A 26,117-nucleotide genomic window follows, 5' to 3' on the forward strand; every position below is an offset into this window, starting at 1 on the left:
CTGGTAAGAGAAAACAAAACTCCTTTGTAGATTAAAGGAACACTTTAATACTTAAAGAAACTGAAATTGCTTAAAGCCCATATCCAACTTGTTTGAGTTACTAAATGTTTGTATCAGGTGCAGAGAATGTAAAGGATTTTAAGTTTTAAATCAAAGTATTGTGTTACATAATCCAGGTCATAATCTGAGATACAACTGGGCCAAATAACTTTAACCAGTTTCATGAAACTAAATGTACCATGATGTGCAAGAAAAAAAAAAGTCTCATATATGATGGCCTTATTCCAAAGAGGACAAGCTAAAAAGTAGGGACAGTTCATTCATGCAAATTCAGTGCCATTGTTGAAAGAGCAGGTATGACCAGCTTTGCAGACATCTAGAGTCACCACTGCAGTGTCACCACCCTAGCACCCCAGAACAGCGCCTCTCTGCCAAGGATGGCTACCTGCAGTGAGACCTAAGTACCTTACTACAAAGATGCTAAGTTTATTAACACTGGTCTTTGAGAATTTTACAGATCACCATGAATAAGAAAAACTGAAGACAACCTAAACACTAAATATTCCCTCTCTAAATAGATCTTCTAAACAAAATTAGATAAAGGAGGCTGTACAGATTTTTTGAACTCAGCACAAAACAGTTTCTTAAAAAAATCAACTTCCTGCTATCAAATCAGCCCCTCTCTTCAGCCAGAGTTTCCACTGCCACCATAAAGACAACATCTCGCGTTGCATACAGCAAGGGTTTGAGGCTGGAGACGGGTAGATAAAAAAATACCTCGGCTCCACATCTTCACCCTAATTCCAAAGTTTAAAACTAAGAACATTCAAGTTTCATTCAGTTACAACAGCAAATACTGAATGGGAATAGAAAAGAGTAAATAGGGTTAAAGAAATACGTTTGTGATTCAGCCTCTTACCCCACAAGCTCTTCACCTGACGGGAAAGATAAAAAGAGCTGCAGGGACAGCCCCGCTTTGGTATGCGTACCCAGTTTCTAGGAAACCCACATCATTCTCAGTTGTTCCCACTGCTGGATAACATGGTCTCAAACACTCACACGCACATTTATTTGCAGAGTTGTGCCAGACATCCATTAGATTTCTTTGTTTGTGCCGAAATGCCTCTTCAACTCTAGTTTCTGCCTTCCGAGCTCCAGTACCATGAGGATTTATTTGTTCCGCCGTTACCGATAGGCCTGCACGCAGAAGATAAGCAGTACCTATTTAAATATTCCTAGCTACATACACCAACAAGGTTCAAAAAGAGTTGGAAATACAGAACTGAGTTTTAGTCATTAATTATACTTGGACAGTTTGTAATTTGGATGAAAATAGTATCTTTTAAGATGGGAAGGAAACTAGATAAAAAATCATAAAAATAACCTGGAAGGTGATGCTTACACTTAATCCCCAAAGGGGTCCCATGTTAATTTGCAAAGCAATACAGTTCACATTTTTTTTTGTGTGTGTATTTTTCTGAAGCTAGAAATGGGGTGAGACAGTCAGACAGACTCCCTCATGCGCCCAACCGGGATCCACCCGGCACGCCCACCAGGGAACGACGCTCTGCCCACCAGAGGGCGACGCTCTGCCCACCAGAGGGCGATGCTCTGCCCCTCTGGGGCGTCGCTCTGCAGCGACCAGAGCCACTCTAGCGCCTGGGGCAGAGGCCAAGGAGCCATCCCCAGCGCCCGGGCCATCTTTGCTCCAATGGAGCCTCGGCTGCGGGAGGGGAAGAGAGAGAGAGGAAGGAGAGGGGGAGGGGTGGAGAAGCAGATGGGCGCTTCTCCTGTGTGCCCTGGCCGGGAATCGAACCTGGGACTTATGCACGCCAGGTCGACGCTCTACCACTGAGCCAACCGGCCAGGGCCCACATTTTTATAGATTGTAGATATTTTAAAAGTTATGATTTCTGCCATCTTAGTCTGTGAGTTTACTGGGCCAGTAAACCTCGTTCACACAAACTGTTTCCATCTGATCCGCTGCCTGTCACAATGCACTTCAGTGAAGTCTGGTTTTCCTGCACTGAGCTCCGTAAGAGTAACTGTTCCATCTCAGTTTTCACCAGATCTCTTTGTGCTCTGTGATCCCTCAACATTGATGTTTCCCAGGGTTGTGTCTGGAATCCCTGTTCTTCTCACTCCTGCATCACAAGGTGGCGCTCCCACCTTCGGTCTCTACTACCATTATGTAATTCCCAAACCCACAGCTCTAGCCAGGCATCTCTGGCACTTTCCTAATCCATATAGCCAGCTGTCTATTCGAGCTCTCCCACTGGCTATCCTAAAGATAGGTCAAGTTATCCTTCCCCACAAAAAAAGCCTGTTTAAAAAATTCTTATATACCCCCTATCGCTACTGGTGGCATTAGCATCCACTAACATTAAACCAGTAACAGGGCGGCCAATGTTGACTCTTCGTTCCCTTCACCCCGACAGCCACATCACTCTTATGTTAATTCTATCTTCATCCACATTTCACTAATTAAAACTCTCAATAACTACAACAGCTTTAGTAAAGTACAATGTAGTAGATAATGTAAAAATCATACACTTAAATGCTTTTTAGTGAAGTTACAGCGCTATACAATCATCACAGCACCCCAATCTTCGGTATCTACCCCAGGCAACCGCTAATCCACTTTCTAGCTCTACATCCTTGCCTTTGTGAGCATTTCATAGACATAAAATCATACAGTACGTGGTCTTTTCGGGCTGGCCTCTTTCACTTCACAAATGTTTCTGAAGCACATCTATGTTGTAGCGTGTACCAGTACTGTGCTCCTTTTTATGGCTGAGCAGTATACCATGTATGATATACCGTTTTGCTTACCATTCCAACTGACAGACATTTGGGCTGTTTCCACATTTTAGTTGTTGTGATTAATGCTGCGAAAGTCTTTATATAGGCATGTTTTCATTTCTCTTGAGTAGATTCCTAGAGTAGAATCACTGGGTCATATGGTAAATGTTAAGTTTAACTTTTTAGAACTACCAAACTGTTTTCTACACTGGCTCCAAGAGTTTTGAACTGGTCTGTCATTTTCCTACCCTCCACACTGAGACCTCGCTATTTCTTGATGCCAGGGCAATCTACCAGTTTATTCCACAGCTTAAAATACTCCAACAACTCCGACTGGCTATGGCAATGGTTCTCAGCCTCCAGTGTATATAAAACCCTCTTGAATAGTGCAGAGTCCTCAGCCTTACTACTCTCAGAGAACCTGACTCACTGGGTCTAAGCTAATGTGGGAAATAGGTGCACCACTACAAAAAACACTGGCCTATAGATAAAAGCCCAAGCTCCTTAGCCAGGCATCAATTTACTCAGGTATTTACAGAAAACCTGTTGTATACTAGACACAATTCTGGGGACTGCGGTGGAGCTATGAACAGCACCAAATAAGGAAGGGAGGAATAACACAATGCAAAGTGCTATGACAACCAGAGCCTAATTAGATTAGGTGGCCAGGGCATTCCTGTCTAAAGAAGTAGAAGAAAAGCTTCTTAATAATTTCAGGGTCCTGGAAGCAGCTCACCTCTTGAGCCCCATTTCTCACCATTCTATACATCCTTAGCAATAGCAAACAGTGTGCAGTTCTAATATACGTACCATGCGGTTTCACATCTCTGTGCCTCTGTACATGACAAGGGGTCTCTTACCTGTGCCACAAACACACTCCAACCAGAGCATACACCACACTGTACTGGATTTCACTCTCTCTCCTACTCAAGTGTGAGTTCCTCAAGGAAAGGATTTTTTAGTGAATGAACAAACCATATTTGCTACTTGTGTTTATGTTAACAAAACTGCCCATTAACTTCAATAGGGAAAGAAAGAAAAGTATTCCTAAAAAAGTTTTTAAAGTAGTAGTATTGGGTGTAAGCTCATGATCAATAAACCATCTTCAGATATGAAAGCCTATCTAAATTTTTTAAGAACAGAAATAAATAACAAAAAGAAATTTCAGTAAGAAGCACTTTATTTCAGCAACTTGTACTGTCACACTAAAACTTTAACAGGAAGTAAAGTTTTTAAATAAAGTTTTGAGAATTTACATGACACACATCAGAATAAGAAATTAAAGACTATGCCGGAAAATACATTATTTTCACGACACCGGGAACCCTGAAGAAACAGTGTCCAAGGACACCCAATGAGTCTTGGTCTTTGGCAGCAAGTCCATGTCTATAACTTACCTCTTTTTATTCTTGCTTCCTTAATTTCTTCACAGAGTTTATTAAACTCTGGGTCCAGTTCCGCAGCAATGATGGCGTGTGCAGTGTCCTTCAGGGTGCAAGCCCTGTGCCTAATTATTTTGTCTGTTAAAAACATTGGTATACATTTAGTACATGTACAAATAAAATGATATTAACAATAAGAAATGATGACATCGGATCATTTACAACAATATGGATGGACCTTGATAACATTATACTGAGCGAAATAAGTAAATCAGAAAAAACTAAGAACTATATGATTCCATACATAGATGGGACATAAAAATAAGACAAGAGTGTGGGGATTGCGGGGTGGGGGGGAGGAGAAGGGAGGGGGTGGGGGGAGGGAAGGGGCACAAAGAAAACCAGTTAGAAGGTAACAGAAGACAACTGGACTTTGGGTGATGGGAATGCAGCATAATCAAATGTCAAAATAACCTGGAGATGTTTTCTCTGAACATATGTACCCTGATTTATCAATGTCACTCCATTAAAATTAATTTTAAAAAAAAGATATTAACAAAGGGCATTTTAATGAGGTAAAAAAATACATACATTTAAATAAAATTGTACAAAGCATTTGTGAGTTCATTTAAGTGACAAGTAAGAAAATATAAGCTATTCAATCAAGTTGATAATTCTCTGAAAACTATACTTTTAGAACTTCAAAGTACTAAGTCTATTTAACAAATTATTACCTCAATTATATTACTTTATTTTACATTTTTGAAAATAAAAATGTATGAGTTTCAATAAAATCTTTAAAAAGATCTAGGATATTCACCATATACCCAGCACCAGAGTTCCCATACATGGATTCTGAGAAATCAGAAATCCTTACATAACTATCTCCATAAGTGAAAACTGGTCAAAACTGTGCTGAAGAATATGTTCTAAGTAAGGGTAATCTTTAAAAACCAAGACAGAAACAGACAAATACAGAAAGATATTTTAAGCTACAGAATGCAAAATGGTATAAAAATTGTAGGTAGATCCAGGAAGAGAAATACTAGTGTTTTTTGGCTGTAAGCTCATGAACAATAAACCCTCTTCAGATATGAAAGCCTATTACATAGTTCAAGGTAAACTATACCTAAAATTGGTACTAAAAGCAGGGTCTTTGTTTTATGCTTATTCAGAAGTCTTCATTCATAAACAATACAATGTAAACAGCGCCCTCTAGAGCTATGCAGCTTATAAAAAGCCAAGAAATAGTATGTCAAAGGCTCTTATTTTGTAACAGTATCAACAACTAGAACCCAAAGTCTCAAAATAACATTTGCCTTTTCATTTCTAGAAAATACAAAAAGTATAAAGACATAATTTTATTAGAAACTCACTGCGGAAATGTTACAAAAACAAGCATGCAGTACTCAAAAGGCAACCACTGATAATATTTCCTTTCAATATATTTTTCTTTATTCATTCAATAAATGTTATCAACTATACCAGGAACTGAGTAGGTGATGGCTACATAGTGGTGAACAAAACGACGTTTTCACTTTCAAGGAGCTTTTTAAACTAGTATAAGAAAGAGGTATTAACGAAATAACCTCACACACACATATAAACATCACCCCAACCCTGAAACCACTGAATAACTTGCCTGACCTGTGGTGGCTCAGTGGATAAAGCGTCGACCTGGAAATGCTGAGGTCGCCGGTTCGAAACCCTGGGCTTGCCTGGTCAAGGCACATATGGGAGTTGATGCTTCCAGCTCCTCCCCCCCTTCTCTCTCTCTCTCTCTCCTCTCTCTCTTTCTCTGTCTCTCCCTCTCCTCTCTAAAATGAATAAATAAAAATTAAAAAAAACCTATAGGGTATTGATGTGGGTGCCCACTGAGGCTGAGCTAGTCAGGAAAAGGCTCTCTGAAATGGAGGCTGAGGCTGAGACCCGAAGCATACACTGGAGCAGCCACTGAAAGTCGAGAAAAGCCAGTGCAGGCTCAGATAATACCACGAGAAAGTTCTGGAGTAAAAAGATCTTGGAGACTTCAAGAAAATGAAAGAAAGATAGCCTGTGTGCTTAGAACACAGTCAGCAAGAGGCAAACAGGAATCTGACCATATTTAAAGGCTTTTAGATTTTATCCTAAGAGCAATGAAAAGTCATTGAAAAGATCTGAGCAGGAAAGAAACATGACTTAATTGAAATCCTCAAAAGATTTTCAAGTTTAATTTTATATCTCCTTGCAGTTCTATCAGTTTTTGCTTAATGAATTTTGAAGCTTTGTTATCAGAGGCATAAATGTTTAGAATTGTTTAATTATTTGATGATTATGAAATAACCTTTATCCCAGGTAATAACAGTCTTTCATCTGAAACCTATGTTAGTATTTATATAACCATACCAGCTTCCCTTTGCTTGGTATTAATATATCTTTTTCAACTTCTCTTTAACCTATCTGTAGCCTTATATTTAAAGGGGGTTCTTGAAAAGATGCCTCATTAGCACAGCAGGTAATGAATGTGTCAGTCTCATAAACTGGGTGGGTTTCTTATAAATGGCATTTAGTTGGATTTTTGCTTTTTTTATCCAGTCTGATCACCGTTGCTTTTATCTAGGATGTTTATGCTGGGGGTCAGCAATTTTTTTTTGTATACAGCCAGAGAGTAAACATGTTAGACTTCACGGGTCATAGGGTTTCTGGCAAGTACTCAAAATCGTCTTAGTAGCATAAAAACAGCCACAGACAGTATTACATAAATGTATGCGTGGTTGTCTTCCCGTTTAAAAAAAAGACAACAACAAAAAAACTTCACTTATAAAACCAGGCAGCCAGTTTGTTATTCCTGGTTTATACTATTTACATTTATTTTCAATTTTTTTGAATTTACTGGAGACATTAGTTAATAAAATTATATGTTTTAGGTATAAAATTCTTTAATACATCAATCTGTAAACTGTCTTGTGTGCTCACCTCACAGAGTCTCCTTCCATTACCTTATTCCCCTTCATTCCCTCTGCCTCCACTCCTCCCACTCTCTTCCCTCCGGTCATCACCATACTGTCGTCTTCAGAGATGTTTTAAATCCCTTTACTTTTTTCACCTAGCCCTTGACCACCATCACCTCTAACAACTATCAATCTGTTCTCTATCTATGAGTCTGTTTCTATTTTGTTCATTAGATTCCACATATAAGTAAAATCATATGGTATCTGTCTTTCTCTGACTGGCTTATTTCACTTAGCATAATAATCTCCAGGTCCATCCACACTGTCACAAAAGGCAAGATTTCCTTCCCTTTTTATGGCCATGGAATAATCTATTACGTAAAGGTACCACAGATTTTTTTTTTTAATCCACTGATGGGAACTAGGGCTGCTTTCTAGTCTTGATTATTATACCTAACATTGCAACGAACACAGGTGTGCATATATCCTTTCAAATAAGTGTTTCCGGTTACTCTGAATATATTCCCAGAAGTGGAATCACTTGGGTGATAAGGCAGTTCCATTTTTAATTTTTTTATTTTATTATTATTATTTTTTTTTTTGTATTTTTCTGAAGCTGGAAACGGGGAGAGACAGTCAGACAGACTCCCGCATGCGCCCGACCTGGATCCACCCAGCACGCCCACCAGGGGGCGATGCTCTGCCCCTACGGGGCGTCGCCCTGCCGCGACCAGAGCCACTCTAGCGCCTGGGGCAGAGGCCAAGAAGCCATCCCCAGCGCTCAGGCCATCCTTGCTCCAATGGAGCCTTGGCTGCGGGAGGGGAAGAGAGAGACAGAGAGGAGGGAGGGGGGTGGAGAAGCAAATGGGCGCCTCTCCTATGTGCCCTGGCCGGGAATCGAACCCGGGTCTCCTGCACGCCAGGCCGATGCTCTACCACTGAGCCAACCGGCCAGGGCCCCATTTTTAATTTTTTGAGGAACCTCCATACTGCTTTCCAGTGGCCGCACCAGCCTGCATTCCCTCCACAGTGCACAAGGATTCCCTTTCTCCACATCCTCACCAACACTTGTTGTTTGCTGACTTATTGATGATGGCCATTCTGACAGGGGTGAGGTGATACCTCATTGTGGTTTTAATTTGCATTTTCTCTGATGATCAGAGTTGTTGAACATCTTTTCATATTTCTATTGGCCATCTCTATGTCCTCTTTGGAGAAGTATCTATTCAGGTTCTTTGCTTATTTTTAAAATGGACTGTTTGGGTTTTTTGGTGTTGAGTTGTACAAATTCTTTATAAATTTTGGATATTAACACAGCCATATGTGCTCTGGGCTGAGAAACCCTGCTTGGGGTTGAGACCCCAGCTCCTCAGGGGAAGCTTTGTAGATGAAGTATCCCTCCTCTATCTCAGCCAAGCCTATAGGAGCAGGGCCTGCTCTTTTCACATCTACCAGCATCAATGTGGCTTCTTCTGTAAATCCTTGGTTATAAGACTTCTCTTCAGCTAGTCTTCAATTGGTTATTCAGGTTGACTGTCCTATATTTTAGTTGTAATTCCAGTTTGGTTCTGGGAGATGAGTGTAACATCAACCTACTCCACTGCCATCTTGGATCTGCCTAGACCAGTGGTCGGCAAGCTCATTAGTCAGCAGAGCCAAATGTCAACAATATAACAATTGAAATTTCTTTTTTGAGAGCCAAATTTGTTAAACTTAAACTATATAGGTAGGTATATTCCTTATTGAGGCAGCGCCTGCATGTGGTATTTTGTGGAAGAGCCATACTCAAGGGGCCAAAGAGCCGCATGTGGCGCACGAGCTGCAGTTTGCTAACCAGGGGCCTAGACCATTTACATTTAATGTGATTTATATGATTATCAATTTGGTTGGTATTTATTTTTTCATCTTTTTCTCACTTGTTTTAGACTTTATACACACACACACACACACACACACACATTTATAATTCCATTTTATCTCGTTGGATTATTAACTCTACTGCTAACCCTGGTGATCTTTTTTTAAAAGTGAGAGAAGGGGAGATAGTGAGCTAGACTCCTACATGCACCCCAACTTGGATCCACTCAGCTACCCCCATTGGGGGGCTGATGTTCAAATCAACTGAGCTATCCTCAAAACCTAAGGCCAACACTTGGAACAACTGGGCTATCCTCAGTGCCTGGGGCCAATGCTCAAACCAATAAAGCCACTGGCTGCAAGAAGATAAGAGAGAGATAAGAGGAAGAGGGAGGGAAAAAGAAGCAGATGGTCGCTTCTTCTGTGTGCCCTGAACAGGGATCGAACCCAGGATGTTTACATGCTGGGCCAATACTCTATCCACTGAGCAAACTGGCCAAGGCCTTAACCCTGGTGATCTTCAAAGAATATTCTCTTTCTCTGGCCTCGGGTAGCTTCCTCACATGTATATACTGATCAGTGTCCAACTGATGCCTGGAGGACGATCTTCTGCAGACCTCTGAGTGCTCTCTCCATGCAGCATTCTTCTTTCTGGTACTCTGCCCTGACATCTCTACCCACTTTGTCCTCCTTATATTCTCAGCTCTATCTCTTTTACTAAGGGCAAATTCCAGACTCTGCCTGGGTTCTTCCTTCCCATGTCACAGTCTAGAAACTTTCCAGGCAACTATAAAGCTCAACTTCTCAGTTTCTCCTCTTTTTTTTTTTTTTTTTTGTATTTTTCTGAAGCTGGAAACGGGGAGGCAGTCAGACAGACTCCCGCATGCGCCTGACCAGGATCCACCCAGCACGCCCACCAGGGGGCGATGCTCTGCCCATCCGGGGCGTCGCTCTGTCCCGACCAGAGCCACTCTAGCGCCTGGGGCAGAGGCCAAGGAGCCATCCCCAGCACCCGGGCCAACTTTGCTCCAATGGAGCCTCGGCTGCAGGAGGGGAAAAGAGAGAGAGAGGAAGGAGAGGGGGAGGAGTGGAGAAGCAGATGGGTGCTTCTCCTGTGTGCCCTGGCCAGGAATCGAACCCAGGACTTCCGCACTCCAGGCTGACGCTCTACGACCGAGCCAACCGGCCAGGGCCTTCTCCTCTTTTAAAAATCACTTTCCTTCATTTCCTGATATCCAATGGCTTCAAAATTATTTTTTCACATATTTTGTTGTTTTTCTTTTCTTCATTCTTTGAAAACCAAATTTTAATGGCTATGTAACAATCCAAAGAAGAATGTACCTTAATTTTCAGACCTACTGCTCTATTTTTTAATGTTTTAAGATGATTCAAATTTTAGCTACTATAAACAAGAAACTACAATGAACATCCTTAAAGTAGCTATATGTCCAGACTGATAGCGAAGTGGGAGACTTTCCCAGCACTCCTCCACAGGCACTCTGTTCTCCAGCCATGTTATTTTTTTCATACCTTCATACACTACTTACATACCTCTTCTCTCAGCCTAGAATGAATGCCCTTCCTACCCTCATTCAACTCGAGGCAATGGCTTCATCTCTGTGCTCCATGCACACTGTGCACATATTTCTAATACAAACCTAATGAAACTGCATTAAAATAATCTGTTGCCGCCTCAATGCTATCTCTATACCTTAATTATATTTTTATTATACTAATCAATAATTAGATATTTGTCGTTACTAAAAAACAGTGAGTTTTTAGATAGCAAGGCAACTGTATTTATTTATCTCTGTATGTATATATAAATATATGAATATATTCAAATATGAGTATATATATATAAGTATATAAACTGTTATGAGCTAAATTGTGTCATCTCCCAAAAAAATTCCTATGTTGAAGCTCTCCCAGTACCTCAGATGTGACTATATGTGAAATAGAGCCTTTAAAGAGGTAATTAAGGTAAAATAAGGTCACATGATAGGCCCTAATCCAATCTGATCTATGTCCTTATAAGAGGAAATTTGGATACACCAAGGGTGCACGCTCACGGAGAAAAGACCATGTGAGGACACAGCGATAAGAGAGCCTTCTGCCAGCCAAGGAGAGAGGCTTCAGGGGCAACCAAACCTGCCAACACCACCTCCAGAACTATCAGAAAATAAGTATGTTTGTTTAAGCCACCTGTAATATTTTGTTATTAAAGCCCTAGCAAACTAATACCATAACATAGCATGATGTCTGCCACGTAGTAATTATTCAATATGTATTAGTGAACTGAATATCTCTATTTCAAGAGGCAAGAACTGTCATATTCATCTTCGTACTGTAAGCATCCAGCTCAGTAACTAGCACATGGTATTCACAAATACTAAAGAAAATATGAATGAGTTTGGCTGAAACACAACCCATAGAGAGCTCCAAAAGCTGGTAAATCTGTAAGCTTTATTCTTAAGTAACTGGTACAAAATAGAAGATTTTGAAAGGAGACTGCAAAATTAGGGCTAAAATTTCAGCAAAAATTTGCTAAATAATGGTATGTGCTTGAGGGCTAGAGAAGGAATGCACTATAAGACAAAGAATGAGAAACAGTTAAACATCATATATCACAAAAGATACTAATTGTGATCAAATGTCTGATACTGAACACATTTAGAATCTACAGATGAAAAATCTCTGGCTAACAGTTAATTTCTGTCCACATCATTCTCAAGGGAGCGAATCTAGATAAACACTTCGGCAACACGTATAGCTTTCAAAATCTTTGCTTTTACCTTCTATGCATGCTTTTGTCTTCTATGTATATGCTAGTTTTTTACCCAACTGGCCAACTATTTGGCAAAACAGAACACGATAAGCTTTCAAATACTCATGGGAGCTTGTAACAGTAATACAACATTCATGTAATTTCCACTTGCTACACAACAGACCCTGAGGTGGTTTTTTTTAATACATAACAAGTGGTTCTGTTGCTATGGGGAAAAAAAGGCCTCTTGACTAAAGATATGAAATAATCTGAACAGAACCAAAATCATGCTTTCTGAATTTTTCCATCTAAAACAGTGGAGTAAAGTTACAAATGTACCATGTCAAATGTAACTGTGAGATACAGTCGTGTTCTTTGATTATACAACTGCATTCTGTAGTAAAAGGTTATCATGCACCAGAAATCACTGCTTCTTTCTTAAAAGCAATATTATTTCAATACGATTATAATTAAGTTACACGGGGAAATATCTGGACTGATCTTTTCAACTGGCTTTCTCTAACCACTCGAATTCACTTTTCACTATCAGATAACTGAAACATAAATACATTTAAAAAAAATAAAAAGTATCTTACTTGTTTATCACTGGTGAAGAAATAGAATTCTCAATAGAATGCAAAAAAAGAGTATCAGTCCTTGTCAACTGGGAGCTGGCCAGCTAAGACCTTGGTCTTCCCATGTTAAATATAAACAAATTTATAAAACACCAATGTCGGAAAAGGCTACTCTGTGACTATGATGGACAAGATAAACACAAGACCATCCCATAATGATGTCTAAAAATTATCCTATCCACCAAAATAACAAAATAAAATCCTCCCATGGATAGTATGATTGACTGCTGCTTCTTTACCCATCAGCTTTAATCTTGCGCCAGTCTTCTCGCCTTCCAGCTTCTTTACCTCATCACAAAATTACCCCCACTCCCTAAAAGTATCCAATCCACTATAAAGTCCTTCTTTCATTCTTCCCCAAAATCACTTATCACAAATGCAAACCCTACAAGGCTCCACATAATATATATATATATATTTCCATTGATTACCATGAATCAGTACATTCACCTGTTAAACTACAGCTATGTTCCTGGCAATCTTCCCTGGAAGGCACTGAAAGAGCTGGGACTACAGACTTGAGTACTAGGTAGGATTTGGAGTAAAATAATAAAATTACATAAAAATACCCACAATCTATAAAACAGATAATGTCTACCTAAAGAGGTCTTTTGATATGTAATTATCCTATAATGAGCTCCCACAAATTCAAAATTCCCAGTGTTTATCAGCACTGGTGATAGTAACTAAATAATAAATGTCTAAATTCTCAATCAGTTCTCCATCTTACCTAGACAAAACAGGAATCTAAGTATAAAAAGTGAAAGGTAGAGGAAACTAAACCTTGAACATAATATATACAATAATAAAATCCTCTAATTTAAGTACATTATTTAACAAATTAATAATTTAAGTATATTAGTATTAGTTCCTTATCAAGAGGAATTAATATGTCTTTAAAATTGATCTGAAATATGGGCATGCTTTAGTATTTAAACTTGAAACTCTCTACTCAATCACCAACGTGAAGCCTGCACATTGTGTGCTTACCTCCTGGGTCCTTATCTGGATTATACTCTAAAGCATTGCTACAGATGAGGTCAATGTCTTTCAGGAAATCCTTAGCAGTCAGGTAATTATGCTTATCAATTTTAGTTATGACTGTTGATAAATCCATTGGTTCCTTGATTACTTCAAGATAATCTGAAACCTAAAACAAATAGGATATTTTCATGAAAATTACTTATCGTATTTCATATATCTACTCATAAAAACACAAAAGAAAACCACGTAGTTATTTAAAAAATTAAATCTACATATCTAAGAAACAATTAGATAAGGATAAAATTATAGAGCAATTTATGTTTCTAAAGTTACTATGTCATACTTTCCATGAAAAGCTTCCTTTTCAAGTCAGATCTAAATCAACTCTGAATGTTCTCATCGTGAACTATGAAACCAATTGTCAGCTTTTTTTTTTGGACATACCTGAGAAGAGAATGTATAGGTAAAAGCACTAATAAGCATCAATAAATGTTACCTAAAAAAAAACCAAATCTTTTTAAAGGAAAATACTTTCTTTTATATTATTAAAGAAGTTCTCTGGTAAATCTCTTTAAAAGCTTTGAACAAAAAAATTTTTTTTTCAGTTTAGGGCAGGGGTCCCCAAACTTTTTACACAGGGGGCCAGTTCACTGTCCCTCAGACTGTTGGAGGGCCGGACTATAAAAAAGCTATGAACAAATCCCTATGCACACTGCACATATTTTATTTTAAAGTAAAAAAACAAAACGGGAACAAATACAATATTTGAAATAAAGAACAAGTAAATTTAAATCAACAAACTGACCAGTATTTCAATGGGAACTATACTCCTCTCACTGACCACCAATGAAAGAGGTGCCCCTTCTGGAAGTGCGGCGGGGGCCGGATAAATGGCCTCAGGGGGCCGCATGCGGCCCAGTTTGAGGACCCCTGGTTTAGGGTGAATCATTTCATGGAAAGTGTTTTCTGCTCCTTTGGAGTCATTTATAAACATTCTGACCCAATTACATAACAAAAACAAGCCTTGCTTTCATGACTAGTAAAAGATCTGCTGGACTTGTCCATGAATATAAATAAATCTACAAGCAAAAAAATACATTTTGCTCCATATGTAAATTTTCTGGGCAATAACCCAAAATAGAAGATATTAAGTCATGCTGTGCACAATAATTTATGTTTTATATCCCCTGACCTATAAGAAAGCCCTAGCAATTTATATATCTACTGCTTTCTCCTATGCAAACCTCAAATCAAGTAATTAGGTCTGTTACAAAATTACTAATTAGAAATATCTAGTCCAGGACCACATTCTCGAGGCAGAGTGATTTCTGCTAAGAAACTATAGGCTAGTTTTCTCCACTGCAGAAGACACTGATGGCTTGTTTATTTAAAACTTACATATATAGATATAAAGGCACAAATATATGCAGATATACCGGTATATATGCACATACACGTATTTGATATGTTTTTACAATTTTAGGTAGGTGTGTGCATTTTATTTTTCACTCTCTATAATCTGAAAAGCCAGTCAATCTCCTTCTAGGGGAGGTAGTAAAGCTATACTGAACAAGTAATAGTTCAGAAGATATTAGTTGGATTCTTGGCTCTGGCACTTGGCATACCTTGTGTACATGTGGAAAATGCTTTATTCATGAAATCACTTATGCTTAATTTTAAATTCAATATTTACTTTCTAAATAAACATTTGCATACTCTACTTTGGAATTTGATAAAGTTTTAGACATTTCATATTCATTACTTGAATAGAAATTTTTGTGCTTTAGGTTATCTAAATGTTATTTTGTTTTCTCCTCTGTCCTTCCCAGAAATCCCTATATTTTCAGTTTTAAAAGCAGACAAAGAACCATGAGTAGAATGAACCTAAGAGAGAACAAAAGAGAAAACTAGAGAAAATATAGCCCTTAAATAAAAGTTTTATTTGACAATATTTTCTGTCCCCGTCTACTGCCTTATCATCATTTATAAAATCTTTATCACAGATGGCATTTGAAATATGACACTCTCTTCTGGTTAGAAAGAAAAAGATTTTCCCCTAGCAATGCAAAATTGTTTACTCTCAGGACAGGAGGCTAACTTGGGGGGGGCATCCCTTATCAATTAAGTGCCAGAATCGCATACCAATTTGAAATAAACACTGAAAATAATCTTTAAAGTGGGCAGATAGTTTTAAGGTTATCTGATAACACTAGAATGAATAAAACTGCCCCAGAAATATAAAATAGTATGTATTAATTACAAAAGCAAGTTTGGCAAGTCCTATCATTCTAGCAGAAAAAGACAAAAGGTAGCTGTAAAGTAATGTAAAGAATGTGGGCTTTAAATTTTTAAAAACTTTTGAGTCCTGACTATGTAACTCAAAGCGTCTCAGTTTCCTCAGCAACAACATGAAAATAATAATAAGGACCTTGTGAGGTTGCTGAAAGGATCAGGTGGATAAAACTATGTATTGTGGACAAATACACAAGTAAAATTACACATGGTTCCTTTATTCCAAAAGAAAAGGAAAAATAGGTATTTTTAGACTTGCTGAGGGGTTAAAAAAAAAACCTAACGCTAGATCATTTTCCCAGTTACAGACAGGTAATGCTTTCAAAGGAATCTGCTCATATGCAAAAGTACAGATTTCACAACAAGAACACAACATTAAACTCTGAATAATTTCAAAATTCAAATTTTAAAAAAAGATGAAGAAAAAATTAAAACACCAAAACTGTTCAAACATAGAGTCTGAACTATAAGAAGAAGGCCAGTAGATTATACTGTGTTCATCCACACACTATATTATCCCAGGATAAAAAAACAAAAACAAAAAATTTAATCTACAGTATTATAGTAAATTCCAAATGGAAAATTTCTTTTCATCACAAACCATGCTCCCACAAGGACACAAAACAATGCACATAGAAAATGAGAAATTTTCCACCAGAAGCAGGAAAAATGCTAAGATAAATAATTTAAGCTGCATAGGATGTGCTTAACTTCAAATAGCATCTTAGTCACAGGCATTTCTAAACTATGAAAGACACATTTCAAGTTTCTTAGTCACCTCTTACATAATTTGGAAAAAGCCAATATTAACTGGTATTGATTGGTTAATACCAATACACTATCTGAGAAAATTTATCCTGGGTAAAAATAGTCTAGTATGGACATTTCACTAAAGTAACTTTAAATCCTCTTCTTGTATTGAAAAGTAAGAGATATTAAGAGGACATATACAAACTGGTCACTAATTTCATCCAAAGTCACCAGATGTTTGCTGATGACACCAGTAGTTATCACATGGATTAAAACTTTACAGGCTAGGGGTAATTATTCATCCATGCCTTTGCTTTTTTTCCTTCCAAAAAAAGATGTCAATATTTTTTTTCTTTTAGCCAGTTCAACTTCACTGTTTGCACACTACTGAAACAAGACCTCTTCAATATCCACCGGTTTGCTGAAGATGTTAAAGCGTTTATCTGTGGCCAGCCTCTTGGTTACATCCCTGAGAAACAACCGCAACTCTCTTAAAGTGTTTTCCTCCTGGTCCTCCATCCGAGTTTTTTCTGACTCTGATAACTGACGAGGTGGAGAAGGTAGTGCAAGAGGAAGCACCTCCAGAGCACAAAGACCTAAAGAAAATTGAAGAACATGTTGAATCCAACTCAGCACATACAGGACCCCAATTTCTTTTCTGGCATTCTCTCAAAATGTTCTTTTAAGAAAAGAAAAATTCTAAACATAGATGAACCATGCAAGTACAGCAAGTAAAAATTTGAATGGAAACCAGAAGTATATTAGGGAACAGCTTTACTTATGAAATAACTCACAATAGGACTCCTTTAAATGGCAAATGATGATTTTAAATAATTTTATTTTTAAGGCATGTTTAAACATTACCATAGCGACTGGAAAGTGGAGGCAGAGAAGATGTTACTCATGTTCTGTTGTTGGTGCGATGTTAAGAAAACGCTTCTAATAAAGTTGCATACGAGTACACAGTGGATTCATGTTTATTTTTATTGTCATAGGTTCATGATTGGTAGCGAGCCTGAACCTATCATGTTACATATTGATATCAGACATGAAACGTTGTCAGAATAACAAATTTAAATACAGCCTGAATGAGAACATGCTCGTTCCTCCGTTAACTTAGCCCAATAAATATCGTAAGTTTGACAATCATATTTAAAAATACCACAGTTTTTATGCCGATCGCATAATTTTATTTTGTGCATTTATCCGTCCCACCCTAAAGGCCGGTCCGTGAAAATATTTTCTGACATTAAACCGGTCCATGACCTAAAAAAAGTTGGGGACCACTGCTGCAGAGTGATTGTTTAAGTTGCCTTGTTTAAAAACTGCTTCTCAAAATGGGGTTGCCTTATATGCATGAACGTTAGATGGGCAAGTAACAATTCTTTGATTCTTCCTGCTCCCAAAAGAATTCTGATTTTAGTGCCCTACCCTCATATTCATAGTGTAACACAGTAGGGATAGTAAATGGCACCTGCGGGGGGGGGGGGGGGGAGTAGCAACTAAAAAGAGAATTCCTAAGACACAGAGAGAGCATGGGAAACTGAGTCTAAAATGTTACATATAAAATCTGTGGTCTTCACTATCTATTCCCTCCCTCCAAAAAAGACAAAAAAAATTTAAAAGGTTAAGTATTAACTTTTTAAATCCTAGTTCTCTAATTCCTTAAAAGATTTTCCTGGTATCATACTGAAGCTCAGGGTTATAATTCTAAGGATTCTTGCTGATTTCAAACAGCCTCTATGATGAAAAATGAAAGCCAATAGAAGCAATTCAAAAAGGAAAAGAATTCTATTAATCCTTAACACAGAAAATTCAGACCTATGGGACTAAAATATGTCTAGGAGCACGCAAGATACCTTATTACAATGAATCATTTTCATAATGAAGTATTTTAAATACAGTTACTGAGAAATATAGAAGACAACAATCAATAATCACAAGGTATAAAGCCCATATTGAATTTACAAGGTTTCTGGGGGAAAAAACCCTCACAACTGTAGCCATTTGATAGGTGTTCATTTTTAAAACACTGAGAAAATGTGGAAAAGAGCACTAAAGGACCATAATTTTTTTTTTTACAGAGACAGAGAGAGTCAGAGGGAGGGATAAGTAGAAACAGACAGACGGGAACAGAGAGAGATCAGAAGCATCAATCATCAGTTTTTCGTTGTGGCACCTTAGTTGTTCATTGATTGCTTTCTCATATGTGCCTTGACCCAGGGGGCTACAGCAGACTGAGTGACCCCTTGCTCGAGCCAGCGACCTTGGGTCCAAGCGAACTTTTTGCTCAAACCAGATGAGCCTGCACTCAAGCTGGCAACCTCAGGGTCTCAAACCTGGGTCCTCTGCATCCCAGTCCGACGCTCTATCCACTGCACCACCACCTGGTCAGGCAAGACCATAAAATTATTAATGTGTTGGAGAATATAACCAGTGAACAACAAACAAGTAGAACCAATATGGAAAAGCAAACACCTGACAGGGATAGAAAATGTATTTATTTTAATATCCTACAAGAACAGCTAATAGAAATATAAAAGAACAAGGGGAAAGAGCCTTAAATTATTTTTTTAAGAAACAAAATTGCTATTTTCTAGAAGAGGCTAAAAGATTAAGTAAGTGGATCTTATCTTTTTCATATCTTTAGGATTAGGAATAAAAACTCTTTTGAATGACTTATAATTCAGTCCTTATGTAAGGCAGGATTCTGACATCTGACAAATTCTGAGGCCCCTCTTAATGTTATGAGCCCAAATCTAAGAAAACCATAATGTTTAAATGAAAGCCATGATAGCCTGATGGGTGGTGGCGCAGTGGATAGACCATTGACCTAAGATGCTGAGAACCCAGGGTTGAAACCCCAAGATCACTGGCTTGAGCATGGGGTCACCAGCTTGAATGTGGAGTCACGGGCTTGAGCGTGGGATCATAGACAGGACCCCATGGTCACTGGCTTGAGCCCAAAGGTTGCTGGCTTGAAGCCCAAGGTCGCTGGCTTAGGCCCAGAGTTGCTGGCTTGAGCAAGGGGTCACTCCCTCTGCTGTAACCCCCTGATCAAGACACATATGAGAAGCAATCAATGAACAACTAAGGAGCCACAACTACAAGTCAATACTCTCATCCCTCTCCCTTCCTGCCTGACTCTCTCTGCCTCTCTCACTAAAGGAAAAAAGGAAACCATATTTCCAAGTGCCTAGGTAGCATAAGGTATCTAAGATAATAATAGGTGCTCAATAAATATTTGAAAAATTAATCAATAAATAAACCAGAAAAGGCAAATGTTCTAATCAGCTCTTGGCTCATCAAACCTATCCTGGCCCATAGGGTAGGCCAGCACAAGTAATCAGCACAACACCTGGTATTCACAACCTTAGTACTTAAAGAGACTAAAACAGAGCAGAACCAAAGACATTTTTTCTTTGACTTTTTGAGCCTCAGAATGTGAAATCTAACAAGAACATCTGGATTGATGAGAAGGGGGATACTTCACTAATAGTCATCTATTACTAAGCTTTAACAATAAGGCTGTAACTCCCCAATCTCCTCAAGTCAGGTGAACACAATGGTCACTTCCATACAAGTCCATCTAAAGATAAACAGGACCTGAAAAACTGTTTTCACTTCCACAAAGAAATGGTTTTTAAAAAATGACTCCAAGAAAAGGTATTTCTTCTTTTTTTTTTTTAGGTCTATTTTTATTTTATTTATTTAAAATTTTTTTTTCTTATATTTTTCTGAAGTTGGAAACGGGGAGGCAGTCAGACAGACTCCCACATGCGCCTGACCGGGATCCACCCGGCATGCCCACCAGGGGGCGATGCTCTGCCCATCTGGGGCATCGCTCTGTTGCAACCAGAGCCATTCTAGCGCCTGTGGCAGAGGCCATGGAGCCATCCTCAGTGCCCGGGCCAACTTTGCTCAGTGGAGCCTTGGCCGTGGGCGGGGAAGACAAAGACAGAGAGGAAGGAGAGGGGGAGGGGTGGAGAAGCAGATGGGCGCTTCTCCTGTGTGCCCTGGCCGGGAATCTAACCCAGAACTCCTGCCACTAGGCCGATGCTCTACCACTGAGCCAACCGGCCAGGGCCGAAAAGGTATTTCTTAACTCTACCCCCAACCCCATTTCCCTAAAGGCTTTAGGAACTTTACCAGTGTGTTTCCTTCGCGGTGGAGCCATTGATGCCTGATTGAGAATCAATTCTTGGAAAAATTTTCTTCTGTCTTCTTCAATAGGCCTTTGAATATACAAGACCTCTTCATACTGTATTCTAAAGATACATTTAACCTACAAAGACATTTAATATAGAGAGAATTAAAAGCTTATGTATTATACCAAATTATAATTTTTTTAAATCTTTCTTTCTTTTCCCTCCAAAGTGAGAAGCAGGGAGACAGAGAGACTCCTGCATGCGCCCGACTGGGATCCATTCGGCATGCCCACCAGGGGGCGTTGCTCCGCTGCAATCGGAGCCATTCTAGCACCTGAGGTGGAGGCCATGGAGCCGTCCTCAGTGCCCGGGACAACCTTGCTCCAATGGATCCTTGGCTGTGTTAGGGGAAGAAAGAGATAGAGAGAAAGGAGAGGGGGAAGGGTGGAGAAGCAGATGGGCGCTTCTCCTGTGTGCCCTGGCTGGGAATTGAACCTGGGACTTCCACACGCTGGGCTGACACTCTACCACTGAGCCAACCGGCCCGGGCCCAAATTACAATTTCTTCATTCTCCAGTACCATCTTCAATCTTCATTTAAGATTCATGTGGGGTCAGGGTTAACCTAGTCCTTGGGCTATACTACTGAAAGACCCAACCTCATGGACTAAACAAGAATGGAAGAATGATTCAGTTGCCCAAGTTATTAATGAATTATACTGTAGCTAGAAGAGTCAGATGATAGCAAAAAGGCCAGGTGATTGTAATATGGCAACAATCTCAAAGGGCTTTTTTCACTGAAAAGTAATTATCTAGCATCTACAACAGACAGCCGGAAAGATGGCACCAACACTGCCTTCCTTATGCTGTTTCTGTGAACTTCCTCTCCTGACTTCCCTTCCTGGGTTCTTTCCACACCAAGTCTATTCCACTGTATGTTCTGAAATCCTGGTTTGACAACCGATAAACTATACCTTCGGTCTCATGACAGACTGCTCCAAAATGCCACCTGCCTTGCAAAATTCCCAAGCAAAATTTAGTTCTTCCAGCTGGTGATTACCATACCACTCCTTTGTTCAGCTGCTCTATAAAGACTTTAACTTCAGATGACCCCCTTACAAGGTATGCTTTTGAAATTCTCTTTATATTATCCACATTTGTCTGCACACTTTATTTTTTTTCCTAGAAGGTCTACTTTCCATTTCTAGACACCAAACTCCCTGAGAATAGACCATTTCTCATTCATCTATTTTCCTATACCTGACCACAGTGCCTGGCACACAGTAATGCACAAGGCATGTACTGAATGGATAAAGCTTGTGATTCTGTTCCCCATCCCACATCAAACTGGAAACTGCAATTAAAAAGGGAAGAAGTCACTAATATGAAAAGTGCCAACCATGACAGTATGGAAATACTGGATTGAAACTTAAGGCATCAGATTTTAGCCCAAATGTAGCCATATGTTTGTGGTAAACATTGGATATCCATTCAGTTTGTTATGTCTAACCACTTATTGAATTGAAGACTATGAATTGAATACTAAGAATTTCATAAATATTACTTCAATCTTTATAACAATGAGAAATGAATGCATCCCTCACTTTAAAAATGAAACTTGGAAAAGTTGAAGTAACTGGCTTAAGGCCACAAAATGAATAAACAGAGAAGAAAATATACACTTATTTTCTGCTACCAAGATCTTAAGAGTCTCATAAGAAAGCATTATGATACCACAGAGGTAGAGAAACATAGAGGACACCCTGCAGGAGTGAAGAGGCATTAGACAAGATACAGCTAATATTAACTGTCTTGAAAAAATAGAACACAATACCCTAGAAGTACCAGGATTTTGTTCAAAGGTAGTAAAACATTTATTTTCAGTTTTAAATATTCTTCCTTCTCAAAACTTTCAACATTGTGTTAAACTTTGTGAATACAAAATATACCAAGAGTAAATCTCAGAATCCATAATTTTATAAGTGGGCTAAATTATTTTTCTTTCAATTTACTCCTATTTTCTGACATTCTCAGCCACAAAATTTATCCTTCAAGAAGAAAAGCCTTGCCCTGGCCGGTTGGCTCAGCGGTAGAGCGTCGGCCTGGCATGCGGGGGACCTGGGTTCAATTCCCGGCCAGGGCACATAGGAGAAGCGCCCATTTGCTTCTCCACCCCCCCCTCCTTCCTCTCTGTCTCTCTCTTCCCCTCCCGCAGCCAAGGCTCCATTGGAGCAAAGATGGCGCAGGCGCTGGGGATGGCTCCTTGGCCTCTGCCCCCAGGTGCTAGAGTGGCTCTGGTCATGGCAGAGCGACGCCTCGCCCCTGGTGGGCGTGCCGGGTGGATCCAGGTCAGGCGCATGCGGGAGTCTGTCTGACTGTCTCTCCCCGTTTCCAGCTTCAGAAAAATTAAAAAAAAAAAAAAAAAAAAAAAAGGAAGAAGAAAAGCCTTGAATAATTCCCTAAAAAAAAACATGCTGTCTTTCACAGTGGTTCACACTGGTCTTTACACATGCTATTCACTGTCCTAAACTGCTTTTCAACTCTCCATTTAAGCTGATACTTTTTGGGTGATACTGTCTCTAACTTTCCCAGATACACTTAGGCATACTTTCTAATACCTTTCATTAAACCTTTTTTAAGCTCAATGGTTTTTAGTAAATTAATTCAGTTGTATAACCATCACAAGTCAGTTTTAGAACATTTCCATTAACCTCCAAAATGTTCCCATCTACATATTAAGAAGAATCATATAATATTTGTCCTTTTGTGATTGACTTATTTTATTTTTTTATTAAATGAGAGGTGGGGAGGCAGAGAGTCAGACTCACACATGCACCCCAACTGGGATCCACCTGGCAAGCCTCCTACCAGGGAATGCTCTTCCACATTCTGGGCTGATTGATGCCCTACCACTGAGTAAACCAGCCAGGGCTGGGCTTATTTCACTTAGCATAATGTCTTCAAGGTTTATGCATGTAGCATATGTCAAAATTTCCTTCCTTTTAAAGCTAAATAATGTTATATTGTATGTATATGCCACATTTTGTTTATCCATTCATCTGTCAATGAACATTGCTGTTGTATCTACCTTTTGGCTATTGGGAATAATGCTGCTATGAATGTGGCTGGACAAACAACATCTGTTCGAATACTTGCTTTTACTTCTTTTGAGTATGTACCAGAAGTGGGGTTGTTGGACCATATGGTAATTCTCTTTAATATTTTTTTGAAGTACCATAACATTTATTTTGACAGTCTGCACCATTTTACATTCCCAATTCCCACCAGCAATGCACAAGGATTCCAATTTCTTCACATCCTGGCCATCACGCTGTCTATTTTTAGGAGCCATCTTAATGGGTATGAAGTAGTATCTCATTTTGGTTTTGATTTGCATTTCTCTATTTGAAAATATTCCTACTATATGCATATTTATTTAAATATACTAGTCTACTAATATTATTTCTATTATAAACACATACACAGAAAACATTTGAGATAATATGAAAAATAAAATGAATAGGAGTTCTACTGTTTTCCTTAATATCCCACTGCATTGTCCCAAGTAAAAATTTACTTTGGGGACTAGTGAATTAGGAGAGAGATCTATACAAAGATACATTTATAAGAGAATGTTAAAGGGGCTCTAAGAATTGAGATTGTCTTTTTGTTTCACAGAGAGAAAGCAGTTTTATATTCCTAATAACACATTAATACCATAGTGACCAATTCTTTTTTGGTCTTGGTTTGTGACCTACACCAAGCAAATCATTCTAAGGGCTCAGTCTAAATTAAAGGACTGGGCAGAGGAAGTTTTCATAAGAACAATTAGTTAAAACATGTCATCATTGCTCTGAAAGAATTCCCATCATCTTCATCCCACAAGTGTGAATATCAATATTAGCTACTTGGTTAATAAGAACAGAGAATACAGAAGACAAAGAGAAAAAAAGAGATTAAATTTCAAGATTCAATGCTAGAAAATTTCTAATATTTTAGCTGCTAATCAAGGATATTGGTGAACATATAATAAAAAATTAAAAATTATAACAACAATACAGCAACACTGAAAATGTGATGCGATGTGAGCTTTAAAATTAAAACAAGAAACTCACATATGCAAATAAACAACAGAAGTAAGCAAAAGTTACATTGCCATATCAAGCAGATGAGTTCATAAGACTTTTATTTACAAATTTTCAAACAATGAAAGGAAAACTTCAGGTATTACATATTCTTAGCCAGAACCCCTAATTATTCCAAATTTTCTTTATCTCTTAGAAAATGATAATAAAACTACTTGACAGAGAGGATCTAAATTTTAAAACTAGCTCCTAGGTTAAGTCCAGATTCCATCCATTTTTCTAAACCAATTTCAAGTACATTCCTACTTTATAATACTAATATAATACCAAACAGTTTATAGCTCTGTGGTTTTCAAAATAGATTCACATATATTATCTCACAACAAGCCTGTTATTATCCACATCTCATAGATGAGGAAACTGAAGCTACTCTTCATTCAAACACTTATCCAAGATCAAAAGACTAGTATATCAGTACTTTGGTTTTTCTGACTGTTATTACATACAGCATTCTACTAAATGTTTCTGCCCCTATAAAAATATTTTGATTAATGGTCTTCAAATATCAGATTTTGAACAAAAACTAGTTTCTACATAGAATATACTTTCTTACAAAAACAGTAAGTTGTACAAATCCACTTTAGCAAGACTACTAATAAGCAATGAAACAGAACAAAAGAATACAATACACATATCCTAATCATAAAATTCTACATAATCAAGATTTATATTAGAGCATTTAAAACATGCAAATCCTTTATAGGAACTGTGTCATCTGGGCAAAATATTTCTCAAGATTATTTGAAAATCTAGTAAGCTCACCCTAGCCAGTTGGTTCAAGGGTAAAGCGTCAGCCCGGCATGTGGATGTCCCAGGTTCGATTCCTGGCCAGGGCACACATAGAAGCACTCATCTGCTTCTCAATCTTTTCCCCTCTCCTTCCTCTCTCTCTCTCTCTCTTCCTTTCCCGAAGCCAAGGCTCCATTAGAGCAAAGGTGGCCCCAGCACTGAGGATGGCTCCATGGCCTCTGCCTCAGGCGCTAGAATGTCTCGGGTTACAACTAAGCAATGTCCCAGATGGGCAGAGCACTACCCCCTAGTGGGCCTGCCGGGTGGATCCCAGTTGGGTGCATGCAGGAGTCTGTCTCTGCTTCCTCACTTCTCACTTCAGAAAAATAAAAAAATTAAAAAACCCAAAAAACAAAATCTAGTAAGCTCAGGGTGTTAAATAACTTTTAAGAATCAATTTCATTCACCTGAGTTAACCTAATATTCTCTAAAACAACTGATTTTACTTTTGATTTTAATATATTAAATAGTTAAATTTGAACTCAAAAGCTAAATATCAGATTTGAATAATATACACCATAATAATAATATTCAGCTTGGTATGATGCTGCCAATGGAGAAGCTGAAGGGTCCAAGTCGGATGAGAAAGATAATTATAATGGCAGTGATGATCATACAGCTAACACCTTCTCAGGGG

At 38.6% G+C, this 26,117-nt stretch overlaps 1 protein-coding gene across 5 annotated transcripts in view; it reads right to left on the reverse strand.

Annotated features, from left to right (window-relative positions):
• ATAD2B (ATPase family AAA domain containing 2B) overlaps positions 1–26,117 on the reverse strand; it is a 160,683-nt gene that overhangs the window by 12,796 nt on the left and 121,770 nt on the right. For 2 of the 5 annotated variants that reach the window (XM_066386307.1, XM_066386304.1), the window contains 5 exons: positions 20,549–20,684; positions 16,814–16,995; positions 13,364–13,523; positions 4,200–4,322; positions 1,060–1,197 (listed from right to left, as the gene is read on the reverse strand). In XM_066386307.1, coding sequence (XP_066242404.1) covers positions 1,060–1,197; positions 4,200–4,322; positions 13,364–13,523; positions 16,814–16,995; positions 20,549–20,684 — 739 coding nt within the window. Of the gene's footprint in view, positions 1–1,059; positions 1,198–4,199; positions 4,323–13,363; positions 13,524–16,798; positions 16,996–20,548; positions 20,685–26,117 lie in introns of all 5 variants that reach the window. The other 3 variants (XM_066386306.1, XM_066386302.1, XM_066386303.1) reach the window with 2 other exon arrangements.

Source organism: Saccopteryx leptura, chromosome 5 (assembly GCF_036850995.1).
Source record: "Saccopteryx leptura isolate mSacLep1 chromosome 5, mSacLep1_pri_phased_curated, whole genome shotgun sequence".
Classification (NCBI taxonomy): Eukaryota; Metazoa; Chordata; class Mammalia; order Chiroptera; family Emballonuridae; genus Saccopteryx; species Saccopteryx leptura.